The following is a 14,719-nucleotide window of genomic DNA, read 5'->3' as shown; positions in this document are numbered from 1 at the left end:
ACCGGCCGTTCGTTGTAGGCTTTTAAAGAGGAATTCTATTGAAGAAAATATATCGCCTGGCAGTGAACTTTATCATTTTACAGGTATTATTTATTCTATTATAGCAACATTACACACCTTTAATGTTTTTAAGCAATCCGTTGTTTCATGGCGCTTTGTATTTGTGTTGATCAGTTTATTTCAAACTTTAAAACTGAGGTAGAGGACGCTATTTCTGTCATTTCAGTTTCGCTTTGCGTGCTCAAGGCTTTTCACACATTCACTGTATGATTTAATGAAATATGAAAAGCATTTGCATGAATAGTATTACATTTTGAATTGAAGAAATTTACAAAAAACAAATAACTTTAACTCTTGACATGTATTCAGCCTTTATTATACATGTATGGTGGATGTGTAACAAGCAGGACATAGCTTCATGAATTTAATGTGAACACTGCGGTTTCTTGTCACCCATGCGGTTGGCTTGTCAGTAGCGCGGTAATACGGGATTACGGTTACCGCAACAGCACTAAAACTGCCTCTAGTGGCATAAAGGAGTACTTCACCCAAAAAAAGAAAATTCAATTAAAAGTTCATTATGTGCTAACCCTCATTTCATTTAAATCTGCATAATTGTTCTTTAGTGAAATATCAAATAAATTAGAACCGAACATTTAGGCTGCTTTCTACTTCGCTAAAGTACTCAAGTCATCAGTAGCCCCAAAAATCACCCTTAAAAAGCCCCTCTTGTGGCTCAATTAGTTAAACATGCTACTAACCATGACAAGGTTTACGTCTCTTTGCAATCCATACAAAGGTTTGAGTAAATGATGACTACACTGTTCCTTTAACAGTTTGTTTAATAAATGGATGTTGTGTTGTGCAGTGACACTGAAGAACGCAGCAGAATTACTGGAGTTTGCCACCTTGTACAACGCCGAGCAGCTCAAACTGTCTTGCCAGCAGTTTATTGTCCTCAACATGACAGCACTGCTGGAATACAAGTAAGATATTAAACACCTGCTGAATAAATTCTTCACCCCTTACATTAAGTATACTGAATGATAATCAGGGTTCCCACGGGTCTTTGAAATCCTTGAAAGTTTGTGAATCTGGGGGAAATAAGTCCAGGCCCTGTGACGTTTTTGAAAATATACATGCATAGATACAGGTCATTGAAAGTGCTTGAATCTATTTTATGCAAGACATTTTCTGGAAAAAAAAATCAATATTATTTGCTGTGTAGTGTAGGATAATATCATAAAATTGCAAGCCTTTCAAGCTTTAAAAGTATAGCGGAATTTTTTTCTCGAATTATTTAAAAGAACCGCCCCTCCACATTTTTTAATAAATGCACACGCGCAGCACTCTCCCTCCTCCCGAGAGGGAACGCCTGCATGCACGAGACAGACAGAGAGCATGCAGGAGCTCAGTTCTTCTCTTCGCTCTGTTTACAAGTTGCTGTCGGCATGTTTACCGTTTTCTGTGCGGTTCGTGACAGGGCTAGCATCGCTAATCAATTTTAAATGGATTTCTCCAAATAGCATGACAAAATTTACCTTTCCAGTAGAAACTTTGCGTGGAAAGCCCAACCTGTCCTTTTAGCTCACCCCAGCGTGTGAAATAGTCTCCCATAAACATTCTGGTCTGGTTTCTTTCTTTATAGTCCTTTCTCTTCTTGTCATACAATTCGTAGACACTTTTTCTCTTGTGACCCTCACACATTTTGAAAAAAAACAGTGAGAATGCGAGCGTCAATGAATGGTTAAAACCGTAGCACAACACACATACATGTGAAAGTGCGCATGTGCAGAAAGCGAACCTAGAGACGAGCACGTACGACGGTTAAACGTCAACATATAATCAGAATGATTGACATCTGGGATGACCAATAATATAGATGATCCACTAGGAATAATAAAATCTTCCGCTATACCTTTAACTGTTTGCTTTAAATGCTTATATCTTCTGTATGCGAATGTTGATTCATACAAAAATGCTTTTTTGCATAGTTGTGTTTGACACATGAAAACGTTTCGGGTTACGTATGTAACTGTTGTTCCCTGAGAAGGGAACGAGACGCTGTGTCTTCCTTTCCATACTTCCTGCGTCCCTATAACGCCGTCTTTGGCAATATTTCAGATAGCAATATACTTCCTGGCTCCCGCGTCACCCTGTCTTTGTCATTAAGCCTCACCATTGGTTAAATCTGATATACACATTCAGACGCACTTACCCCTGGAGGTGTCCCCAAAGTGTCACTGCAGTGACGCAACACGAGTTTCCTCGAAAGGGAACTGTAACAATGTATCTTTAAAGGTAACACAATGTAACCTTGCTCTCACTTGAAATGTGTCCCCACATTTAGTCCATGAATTTGAGGGTATTGGACCTGGAAAGTCCTTGAAAGGTCCTTAAATTTTAAGTTAACTAAGGTGTGGGAACCCTGGATAATACAAAAATATGAATTATTGAAGCAGTGACAAAAGTACAGTATAAGAGCCTGCTTATTGTGGATGTTAATAATTGCAAAAGAATATCCGGCAAATTACAAGTTATTAAACATTATTTTATTGACGTCCTGCTTTGAAGACATGATCACTGACATATAAGGTTCATCATTGGTCTGGATATATGGTGTTGTTAGTATGTAGACTATACACAATATACATACTATACCCAGTAGTTATGTCAAAAGGTATTTTACATGATAGCTGTGGCTAAATTGTAGCATGTCTGGATTACTGTACCAATATTTATTCATCTATATACATTTTAATGAAGTCTAAGAATGTGGTACAAGTATGGGACTACTGAATTCCTCTACTGTGTGACGACAAAATTATTTTTCATTTAATGTTATTCAACATCCTGTGAGTTTTGTCCAATTGAAATCAAATGTTTAAGTTCTGATACAAACAGATGTCACTGTTTCCAGTTTTGTTCATTTATCTGTCTGTCAGAGCTTTGGAGATCCTGAGCGATGATGTTCTGCTTGACCTGACCGCAGCTTACAGAAGAACGGTAAGTTTAATTCATCAATCTTCTCTGGTTCAGGAAAGCATTGCTCTGTGATTCTGACGACGACCTCTTCTGACAGATCCCAGCCATGCAGAGACGTCTCATCACGCCGTACTCCAACGCTCCTGATCTCAGCGCCTATGAGGAACGAGAGTGGGACTCTGCCGTGGATTGTAAAAGCGGCTCTGATCTGGACCTCTCCAGGTGTGAATTCTGTCAAACTGAGTTTATGAAACTTTGAAATGTGGTTGGGAAAGGATCGTCCAGTTTAAATGGAGTTGTGACTGTCTTTGCTCCAGTGATAATCTGCTGAAGAAGGCCAAGATCAGGGCAAAGAGAAAACCACGACGACGCTCCGACAGCTCCGGTGGATACAATCTCTCTGATATTATACGGAGTTCTCCTATTAATGTCACGCAGAGCTCGCCCACTTCAGGTCAACTTACTCGCCTTACTTACATAGCCAACACCACTAGTTTGTGTTTTTTATAAGGCAACATATCCATTACTTTAATACAGCATTATTGACCTGTGCTATATTTAATTAAATCCTAAACCTAACAATAAAATAAATGAAAAATATTACATTACTTGAGGGATCTATGAACCATAATTTGAGTATTGGCCATTATGCAACTACTTAAAATCCCCCCATACACCCACTAAACCACATGTTATGCCCTAATACTACACAGAGCAGCTACACACTAACAATTACATGCAAAGCCCTGTAGCACCCATGTCAGTAATTATATAACAACACCATAGCAACAACCCAGAACACCCTAGTAACCAAATTACAGTGCCCTAGCAACCAGTGGTTATTTAATGTAATAATGTAACTCTTGTGCCCGTGTGGCTTTTGAGAGAATATTTAAAGTGAGTTTGTGTTTTTTTTCACAGATTTGAGACATTCGGTGAAGGCCAGTTCAGTGGAGTCTTTGCAGGAGCTCATCACATCTGACTCCGAGGGAAGTTATATGGGGGTGGGCAGCCCTAGAGACCTACAGTCACCTGTCTTTCAGGACAGGCCTGATGCACAGGTAATAACATTATAGCATAGGCACCAGTGATGCACTGATATTTTTTAAAAACATTTTTTAACAAAACACTGTTAAATTTTTTTTAATAACACTTTAAATGTGTGTTAGGAGGACTATGTCTACGTCGAATTTAGGGATGTTCATTATCAGAAGCATCTCTCTCTGTCAGTCGGTCGGTCGATCGATCGCGTGCACATACACTGTGCATGTGGATCAATCTTGCATGAAGGCAAGAATGTGCATCCAAATTTCGGAAGTTAGACGACTCCGCTGCAGCGAGCAGACATAAGATTTATAAAAACACTTGAGAAAAAATGCGCAGCAACTCAAAAAGACTTGTTTTTAAGAACATAATGACAATTTGGCGCTTTGTTTTCCGAAGCTCGTGGAGGCGTGGAGCAGCATACACAGTTATTAACTTATGTGCGATCTACCGGCATTGCATTTGCGATCGACTGGTCGTATTGGACACCCCTGCATTAAATGAACATTAACATGGAGCCCTGAGATGTATGAACCTGTTTTAATGAACAGTACCTTAAATAAGAACATCATAAGCAACGCATTTAAACACAGTGCCTGCGTCAAGCTGATTCTGGCTGGACAGGATTTACAGCGAGTTTTCAAAATCACGGTAATCAAACACGGTTGTAATGATAATTACATTTTAAACGATAATACTAACCGTCAGGACATTTATATCATGGTTAATCGTGAAACCGGTAATTGTCCCATCTGTACAGAGTCATCATGTACAATAAATTCGTGGGAGAGCATTTAAAAAACATTTAAAAAAAGATGCATATTTTAAAGCAAAGCATTTATTTACTTACCAGGCTACAGGTGAAGCAGCTCTTTACGCCTTCTAACATCTCATAATCGATCCTCATTTATGTCCAAGGGATTCAATAATAATCTTTTACATTTTAATCCTTTTAATTTTTCATGTTTAAAAGCGTTTTTGTGCTGCTGTGCATTCATGTGTGTGTTAAGCAAACACCCATTGTCGTCCCATTTATAGGTGCATATTACTAACGCACTCTTTAAAGGAACAGTATGTAAGAAATTTAAATCAATTAATCATAAAATGGCCCTGATATGTCAGTAGACATTAAGAAATCATTTTAATTTCAAATACTTATATCACTGACAACAGTGGTCTGGGCAGGATATTGTCATTTAAAAAGTGGAGTTGCAGCCCTCAACTGATGTTTATGTTGTCATTTTGTGTATTGGCCATCAGTCGTGTGATTGCAGTACCAGTTTTAGCCACAAGTTTTGTGATTGCAATACCAGTTTTGGCCACAATCCTACATACTGTTCCTTTAAATAACAAAAACATAATGCGCCATTGGCTTTAAACTTTAGGAGCAGGTTTTTGTTGGTCAATGGCGTAGTCTATTTTAGTTGCCTCAAAATAGCAACGTGCCAACAATGTGCCTGAACACACCTCATTTTCAGACCAGAACGCCCATGGGTGCAAAATTGAGCACAAAAGCATTTGCTTTTTAAACAACGTGGCGCTAAACCTGAAAATGATAATTGCGCTGGGTTGAAACTAGCAAAAGACACTTGCGTTGCGCATTGCTCTGCATTGTGCCGGGTGTATGATAGAGCCCTTAATGTGTCTGTAGCATCTCTAGTATACTAAAGCAGTAGGCCCCAAGAAGGAGTGGGGTTACAGGGCATTTTATAAGGGGCATTGTTAGGAACGACGCGAAGTGAAGTGCCCAAAACCCCCTTAGCTGTTATAAAATGCACTGTAACCCCACTGCTTCGCAGGGTTTATTGCGTTTATAAAACGGTTACTTCATATGCATAGCAGGGTTTCACAAAATGAAACACAAATAAGTTGTAATTATATTAGTACAAACATTACTCTTCTGCCAAACAAAGCAGTTTCTCAGAATCAAGTGTAACTGAAACAGAGCGCAGTTCCCAACCAACACAGACGCAGCAAAGACACAATAAAAATATTATTTAAGACTGTGGTGTTTATTTTTATATATCAACATTCATCTAAAATATACATTAACATTTATATCATGCAACTGTTGAAGGGATGAACAAATATGCTTGGAAGCCGTCAGCGGTTTTTTTTTTTTTAAGTTGCCACACAGTTTTAGTTTAATGCCTTACAGAAAAATTATCATCTTTAAATAAACACAAAATATCAAATGAAAGAACAGACCATCCGCTTTCCAAAAACAACAACAAAAAAAAAAACGTTTCATCCTACCTTCATTTGTTCTCTATCGGTTATCACCTCTCAAATTTTCAGCTAAAAGCGGAGATAATTAAATTTTTGTGAAGAACTTTTGTAAGAGATCAGATTTAGAGCCATCAAAACTTACACGTCACGCTAAATCCACCACAACGCTGTCGCTGTTGTGTTGAGTAAATGCGTCAGTGTTTAAGTTGGGTAAGATTGCCATCTAGTGGATAATAGCGGAAATATCAATTTAAGACAAAAACAACCCAGAGAACGTTTTCTCTTTATTGATGAGATGACTCAACAATATTTATTGACATTTATCTGGATATAGCCATAATTGTGCAAATGTAGAAAAATTAAAAATATGATTAAAGACTGTGGTGTTTATTTTCATAAATCAGTACGCAGCAACAGTGGCACAGTGATACTTGTGATGCGGTCTGAACCGTGGGTTTACCGGGGTATTTTATCACGGCTAAAATAGGCATGTATTTCATGTTAGTGTAATGTTATATTATTTAAAATGGTTTTGTAATATATTGTATGGTGTAATATGATTTTATACACAGTTTGTCATTTTTATAACGAATAGCAGGAGTTTATTATAGCCTTTTTTCCTTTAGTCTTCTGTAAGCCATACTTTAAGTAACAGAATGAATTCACTTTTAAATCTGAAGTGTAAATCAATGAGTTTTTAATTTATGATTGAACTGTACCTGTAAATGGTGCTCCAGGATGGTCTGGCCCCAGGATTAAAGACTCCTCCTGGGACCCCGGTTTTAAAAAATGGCTCCATGCCCCTTCAAGCTTCTACTCCTGAACCCATTCCTATGGTCAAAGCAAGGTCAGTAATTTTCTGCTTGAAGGACATTTATGCTTTTTGTCTCTTGAATAGTTGTTAATTGTGTATTCTGTAAGTATTGAGTGATAATAAAGTTCACTTTAATCTCTAGACCAGCTCCGGTCCTGGACCTCAGGGCTATCATGGAGATGGAGGCCAATTCATTGAACCTGGGTGCCACACCTAAAAGTCCCAGCTCGTAAGTTGTACATGATTGTAATCCACCTAATGAACGTGTACACAGATCTCAGAAAAGTTACTTGTGTCATGTCAAGTAGTATAGAAGTGGTTTGTTGACAAAAAAATGGAGCGTCAGTCTAATATGGTTTGCAGAAAACTGGGAAAAGCAATGCTACATGCAAACCCCAATATATACACTCATCCATAATCATTTTCTGTGTGTTGTTTTTCAATAGATCAAGCAGCAGCAGTAAAGTAACAGTCACCTCCAGTAAGTTGTCTCAGAAGCAGAGGAAGATGATGGCTTTGGCCTCCAGAGAGGGAAGTACAGAGATCATGTCTCCTAAATCTCCCCCATCTGTTACTCCAGTCAAACCCGTGAAGGCCTGGTGAGCACCATTTGATTTATTTCATTACATCTATAAAATAAAGCTGATATATTAGACGTTAGCATAAAAATCCAAAATGGGAGTGGCCATAGTAGTTTGGAAGTTGTTTCCTAAAGGAATAGTTGACCCAGAAATGGAAAATGAATTTTAATACCATATGCTGTTATTGTTGTTGTTGTTGTTGTTGTTGTTTTTTTAGGTCAACAGCAGCGGTTCAGTCTCCACCCTCTTCCTGTTCCTTTCGGGATCTTTTAGTGGAGGAGGAGAGACTTGGGAAACCCTCTCCAGTTTCTCCAGTGACCCCTAGGAGTCCAGTGGCTGCTGCGGGAGCTGCCATATGTGCCAAAAGAGTGACGTTTAAATGTGCCGAGAGCAGCGACACGGAGAAACCAGCGGGGTAGGAAACACATCACTCAATGCTACGTTGTTGTCATGTGATCTCATTACATGCATGTGTGAAATTTAATCAGTGGGGTTAGGTCTTAAATGTGTTTCATTTTTATTTTAATGCAGTTGTTATGGGCAAACATGAAAACGACTTGTGGCAGTGTCAAAAAAATAGTCAAGATAAAGTTCATGTTTTGTGTTACTTATATGTTTACACCGCATTCCAAGTCATTATGCATGTCACACATCAGTAAGATTTCAGTAAAAAGACATTCAGGTTTTAAAGAACTTGCTTTTTGTTTTATTTCCCATATCTTTTTTTAGCAAACTGGTTTCAATCTCAGACAGGTTTCATCACTAGTTTGAAGGGAGATCTTAGTTAAAGGGAAACCTCCTTAATGTGGAACAACTTTTTCAAGTTGTAGTTCTCATACAATATGGGTATGAAAAAAGATCTTTCTAAAGACAAAAAAAAGTGTGCATTATCTTAGAAATTGTTATAGGACATAAATTGCTTTTTATCTAAACAGAAATCTTTGAACTGATATAAGATTCATACGTGATTCGCAGTACAGAAGGATTTGACTATATGAAGGCTTTAAGGGGAAATATTAGGAAAGGGAAATTTTTATTTGATTTAAAAGTAATAACATCCACATAGTCATATAACTGTTGAGGGCAGAATAATATTAGTAAACTTGCTGACTGTATTGGAAAAATAAACAAAAATGGCATGTGCATAATTTGAAACACAGTGAATTTTAGACTTTGAGGTGAAGCCCAGAGCTATGGGAAATAACAGTGCAAGATATTGCTGGGCGGTTTGACCAAAAATCTATTTCACTTTTTTTATTCTCGCGTTTTCACGGTTTATCGCGGTTTTCTGCCCCAAATGACCTCTTGATTTTCCCCTTACTTTATAAACGAATGCTTAGTATGTGGTTCATTATTAATTCTTTTTTATTAAAACACAACAACAGTAAAACAATTCAATGACAAACTTGCTTCTATTAAACTAAAAAAATCTAACTTTTATTAACAAACAAAATAAAGTTTCCGTGTGCGCACGCACTCTTCTCTCTGCCACGCACACTGTACGCACACCGCTAGATTTTTTTGACAAACATGAACAGGCATTGCACTGCCATTACACTTCTTACCAGTATGCCGTGTTTTTTTTGTACTGTGTAATTCTAAATGGTTTACCAATTTAAACCGGTGTATCACCCAGCACTAGTACAAGATTAAGAATATTTCATAGGCCACATCTGTGCCCATGTGCCATCTTTGAACCTGTTACAATGTATTCTGGGTTTGTCTTTTTCATTAAGGATACTTGCAGCACCATCATTTTCCCAAATGGTACAGCATATTTTTTTTACATAATGAAACCTTTATTGCATTGGCATTGTGTATGGAGAACCAAGCCTGCTAAAATTTTAAATAAATAAATGTAAAAAAAAAATGTATAAAAACAAAAATTAATAATACTAAAATAATGACATACAAAAAAGTAGAAATACTTTTTTATTTTTGTTTTTAAAATATTTAGATTTTTCACCCATTTATTTATAAATCTATTTATTTATTAAAGGTGCGAAAGAATGCATTGATAAAATGTTATGTTGTTCTCTGATAGTCTCTGGATCATTTTTGCACTTAATTAAGTCTCATACCTTCTGTTTTAAATGTCCATTTGCAACCCTAGGATTTGTCCCCAGAATGACGAACCTTATTACCTTATTTGAAAGAGTCATTAATAATAATGATGTTGAGATCTGCTCTAATTGGCTGTTTCTCAGAGCGGCACATTTCAGTAGCTCTCTGTGTGTGTAAACAGACCTTTATATTTTATATTTGAGTCCGTATCAGACGAAGATGTTTTACTTCAGCATTCTGTGCATGATAGCTATAGCTAGACGCATGTTCTGAGGCCACAGCAGTGATATGCTTTTACAAAGTGACACGCAACAGAAGAGTGTAGAAGTGATGAAGTTCATTATTTGACTTGCGCTACACTCGGCAATATGGCCAAATTCATGGTTTAAGTAATTTAATGTCACTGTTATTGTATGAAAATGCGATGATCACACTTATGCTTTATCCTGGACATTGCAATTTTATTGATATTGATCAGTGCGTCTGAAACTGACTGCAAATTCACATTCATTTGCTTTTCCTAATTTTGTATGCAAAACATGTGATGTGATCATTTTTTATGGTACAAAAATAACTAGTAATACTAATTTATTAATTTTTATTTTTTCATATTTCTTTCTACCTTTTATTTTGTATTTCTTTATACATGTCTTTGTACATTTTTATTTTTGTAATATTTGCAGGTTTGGTCCTCCATAATTGTGTCTACTGTATGATGGATTTTTTCCTAGTGCTTCAGTTTTATTTTCCACTAGGTGGCACTTCTGTCTAACGATAGTTTACTGCTTTTTGACCTCACTTTAAAAATAATCTGTTATAGTTAGGTGGGATTGTAGATTCAGTAGAATTGTAGACATTTGTTGTAGGACAAGGTGAAAATTTAATGTTCAAATTCAGTGTATTTTCTAAGAGTGAACAAAACCTAAACAAATTTAAGTTAATTTAAGTGACAACATTTCTGCAGATGAGACAAACATTTATGTATTTGGACCACATTACAGAAATACACAGAAACCGAACAAAATGTGTGTTACATGCATACAGGGATGTTCTGCTGTACAGGATTTCTGACTGCAGGAAGTTTTTTTTTTTTAATATCTTGCTCACTCGCTCTCAGCTGCCCGCTGGGCTCCAGTGTTAAAGCAGAGGTCTGAATATTTGTCAACAGGTGCTCTGCTGCCTTTCTGTGATTGTAATCTCTGTTGATAAGGGCAGACTTGTGTCTCAAATGTTCTTGTCCGTGGCACTTTGCTTGCTCTCAGCATTCAATCGTGAACACAGTTGGTTGAATAAGCCGAATGAACCTGACATGTATTGCTGCTCTGAGATCATGTCAGATTTCTTGAGTATTAGTCTGATAGTAGTGAGTCATTGTAAAGAATCCACAAGAGAACTTACTCAACATCCCCACAGCAGACCTTTCAGTATTTGGTGACACATAATATTAAACCTGCATAGTTATGTTATTATGTCACTAGAAAATACAGTGAAAAATTCTATATAAACTATTTAGCAAAATAATAAATCCAGTTTTCCCAAAACTTAGGAGAAGTGAATGAATGGCCATTAAACGACATTCCATAGCACTACTGACACCTACTGTAGATAAAATGTACTGCATCAGTGATGCATGTTTAATTATATTCTAATCCTAGTTTGTAAATATTAATAATAATAAGAAAGCGTTGAGTGTTTTTCTGTAACGCTGTTTTCTCTCATTAGGCCTTGGGTGCTGCGGGCGGTGGGCAGCCCACCCTCCACCTCTACTGTTACATTTGCATCCATTGTGGAAGAGGAGAGAAAACAGGAAGCTGCGCTGATCCGAAGCCGTGAGAAACCGCTAGCGCTCATTCAGGTATAGTGATCATCTCTGACTACAGTATATGAACTTCTGCTTTGGGTGCTCTCTGATTGGCTGTTGATACCAAGCATAATGCAAAAGCTTTTCTAAACCTTGTGCACTTATTTTCTTCGGACAACATTTAAAACCAAGTCCATGATTGACAGACATCTTGATGAATGGGATGCAGTAGTTAATATATTTTAAATGCAACATGGTCGCATGCATTTTCGACTGTGTTCAGATGTGGTTTGAGTAAGCTATGTGTTGCACCCTGTTTATAGCATCATTTAGTGCTGTTCACTTATGATCAGATTACCCAAGCAGGGTGTTTTGTTAGAACCAGAACAAGAGTCGAATCAAAATTTGGTGACATCTGTCTCTCATCTTTGCTGTAGATTGAAGAACGAGCCATTCAAGACCTGTTACTCCATTACCAAGCCATTAATAATCCAGAGGAGCTGATCGTGGTGGAGAGATCCCCTCAAGGTCCAATCGCCATCCCCACCTGGAACAAACACTGATATAAACGCTCACGCACGCTCCATTTGCAAGCCGTGTCCTATTTTCCCACCTTATTCTCATTTGCTGCTTGCCAATTTATTTTGATTTGCTTTTTTTCTGGGCTATGCTGTTCTCCTTTTAAGGGAAAAGACTGGAATATCAGGTGGACTCGATCATGCTAATCAGAGAGGATTTGCCAAATGATTTGTTTTTTTATATATATAACCCAATGTTGAAATGATATGCGTATCCCGGGTTGTGTGTATGTGAGAAATAACACTGTCTACAGCACAAACTCCTCTAACACATTGTAACAATATGAAGAAACTTCAGTCAGCCATAAAAGCAATAAAGATTTTATTTGGCTGCACTCAAGGGCTGTTTGAAGGAGCTGCTTCTTATAAATTCATTGTTGTGCACAGGACGTTAAAGACAGATTTACAAATCTGCATTTAATGTAACGTATCATTCAGTCTTCATAAAATATCACGCTGCTTTTTTTGGCTGTGGATATAATGGTAGTTTTTTTTTTGTGACTGTCAGATCGTGACTGGTACTACAGGCAGTATTGTCATTGAAATACTTTTGTTTCATTTGCTGAATGTTAAGATCTTTGTGGTGGCATGCAATAAAAAGATGAATATGTGCATTCAGTTTTTTATGGTCTGTCATAATTCATATTTTAGGCTTAATGGTATGAGTCCGGGCTGTCTGGTTTTTATCTACCAATGGCAGATATTCTATATATCTGAACAGTTTTTTCATGTGTCATCACACACAGACCACCCAGTGTTTACATTTCTTAAAGATTTCTTATAGATGGACGCATTTCACACTTTTTTTAGTGTCTGACTGCTAATATACACTAGAAACCGTGTCTTATTCAGGTGCACTTACAGTAGTATCATATTTGCTTGCGTAATAATCTATTATAAGGGATTGTTTAGGGTGAGCACATTGTAAGTATCTAATGTATCATGAAGTGGGTCAGTATAGTTTATAATATTCTGCATTCCTCTAACAAACACTCCAAACTGATTCCTGTTTCCTGTTATAAATTTCATATTATGTACTCCAGCTGTCGACCGTTCCCAGTTTACTGCCTGTGGTGATCTTAAGAGTTAGGAGTTCTCCGTTTGGTTAATAAGTTATTTATCTTCATTTATAAATGCTTTTTTGAGGGAAGTTTTATATTTACACGTCATCAGATATTTCATTTATTGTAGCACAATATGATCAGTTCACTTCATATAAATAAAACTTAAACTATTGTTTTATGCTGAGTCTTATAAAGTGAACCCTGTGAACCTCTCTGCCTGTTGTACACTTAAAAAAAAAAAAACAATTTAAAGGGATAGCTCACACAAAAATGAAATTCTGTCATTTTCTCATCCTCGTGTTGTTTTAGGCCTGTATGAATTTCTTTTAAGATATTTTGATAAATGATGGTAAGTATATGAAAATGCTATACAAACAAACTTGCCTTGCCTTCAGGCCCGACACCAGGATGGCATAACTGGAGGGCATTTATATTTCTTCGGGAGGACTCTCATATGTGTTACACATGCGACTTTTACTATTACATCAACTCACAATCTTAATAAATAAGCCCGATAATCATGAATTAACCCAATTATCTCTTACCTTATCTAAGACGAATGGCTTCAGTGTGCAAATGGGAAAAATAAAGCATAGTGGAATTCAGGGACACAGGTGGCGTTTTCTTGATAGATGTTTCAGCCTGTGAGGTTTTAAACATTCGTTCCTTAAATGCAATACACATGATCAAGTAAGGTCACTGTCACTATTATCATCATGGGAAACAAAAATACAAAAGTGATCTGCGAAGATAAATCAGACTTTGAATGAATATTACTAAGCTCGTGTTAGTTGCATTTAAGAAGTTTAAAACCTCGCAGGCTGAAACATCAAGGAAACGCCACCTTGGTCGCTGAATTTCATTGTGCATTCCTATAGAGGAACATTGACGTCACTTTTCCACGTGACCACCCGAGAGCTCGCCCGGTTGAGTGGCAAAACATGCAACAAAATTACTGGTTTTCATAGTGGGTGCTGCGAAAATGCCAGTAAAACTGACTATTATCAGCTTAAATTAAATTTAGTTGGACTTGATAGCGGAGGTGGACAATACTTTGTTACATTAGTTACATTTTCCAAGCAGCTGTGCTTTTTTAGGATGTTTGTATTGGGAAACATTTGACTTCACTACATTTATTTAATCATACTGTGTATTCTTTAATATTGTATATTAAAATTTATTTAATACCTAATTACTTTAAAATTGTGTACTTTTACTTGAGTCAAAGTACATTAATGTACTTAAATATTAAATGTAAAACAAAAACTTGTATTTATGAAATGTAATAGGGTAAAAATTATGATAATCTTTGGAATATGTGTTTTCCAAAGAAAAACACGGATAAAATACAAATACTTGAAAAATACTTTAAGTAGAAAGTAAAACTTCTGCTTGATAGTGACCCTAACAACTTATCAACCCAGCTGTGGTCTGTGGACGTTGGCATGAACAATCAATTTACTTCTCCTTTCTGTGTTTTTTGGCAGTCTGTAAAACGATAGCTCTGAATTTTTGTTAATCTGTTAGTACAGTCTATCGCACAACAGCTGTTTCCCATT

General features: G+C 36.9%; 1 protein-coding gene across 1 annotated transcript in view; it reads left to right on the top strand.

Moving 5' to 3' along the window:
- ibtk (inhibitor of Bruton agammaglobulinemia tyrosine kinase) overlaps window positions 1-12,714 on the top strand; it is a 32,920-nt gene extending 20,206 nt beyond the window's left edge. The window contains exons 18-28 of the mRNA XM_055209500.2: window positions 869-986; window positions 2,946-3,006; window positions 3,083-3,207; window positions 3,303-3,439; window positions 3,907-4,046; window positions 6,996-7,105; window positions 7,215-7,301; window positions 7,519-7,671; window positions 7,871-8,068; window positions 11,440-11,572; window positions 11,956-12,714. Of these exons, the coding sequence (XP_055065475.2) occupies window positions 869-986; window positions 2,946-3,006; window positions 3,083-3,207; window positions 3,303-3,439; window positions 3,907-4,046; window positions 6,996-7,105; window positions 7,215-7,301; window positions 7,519-7,671; window positions 7,871-8,068; window positions 11,440-11,572; window positions 11,956-12,081 (1,388 nt within the window). The 3' untranslated portion in view covers window positions 12,082-12,714. The remainder of the gene's footprint in view (window positions 1-868; window positions 987-2,945; window positions 3,007-3,082; window positions 3,208-3,302; window positions 3,440-3,906; window positions 4,047-6,995; window positions 7,106-7,214; window positions 7,302-7,518; window positions 7,672-7,870; window positions 8,069-11,439; window positions 11,573-11,955) is intronic.
- The last annotated feature ends 2,005 nt before the right edge of the window (window positions 12,715-14,719 follow it).

Source organism: Misgurnus anguillicaudatus, chromosome 10 (genome assembly GCF_027580225.2).
Source record: "Misgurnus anguillicaudatus chromosome 10, ASM2758022v2, whole genome shotgun sequence".
NCBI classification, from domain to species: Eukaryota; Metazoa; Chordata; class Actinopteri; order Cypriniformes; family Cobitidae; genus Misgurnus; species Misgurnus anguillicaudatus.
Note: the sequence above shows the minus strand (reverse complement) of the source record. Positions and strands in the feature narration are given on the sequence as shown.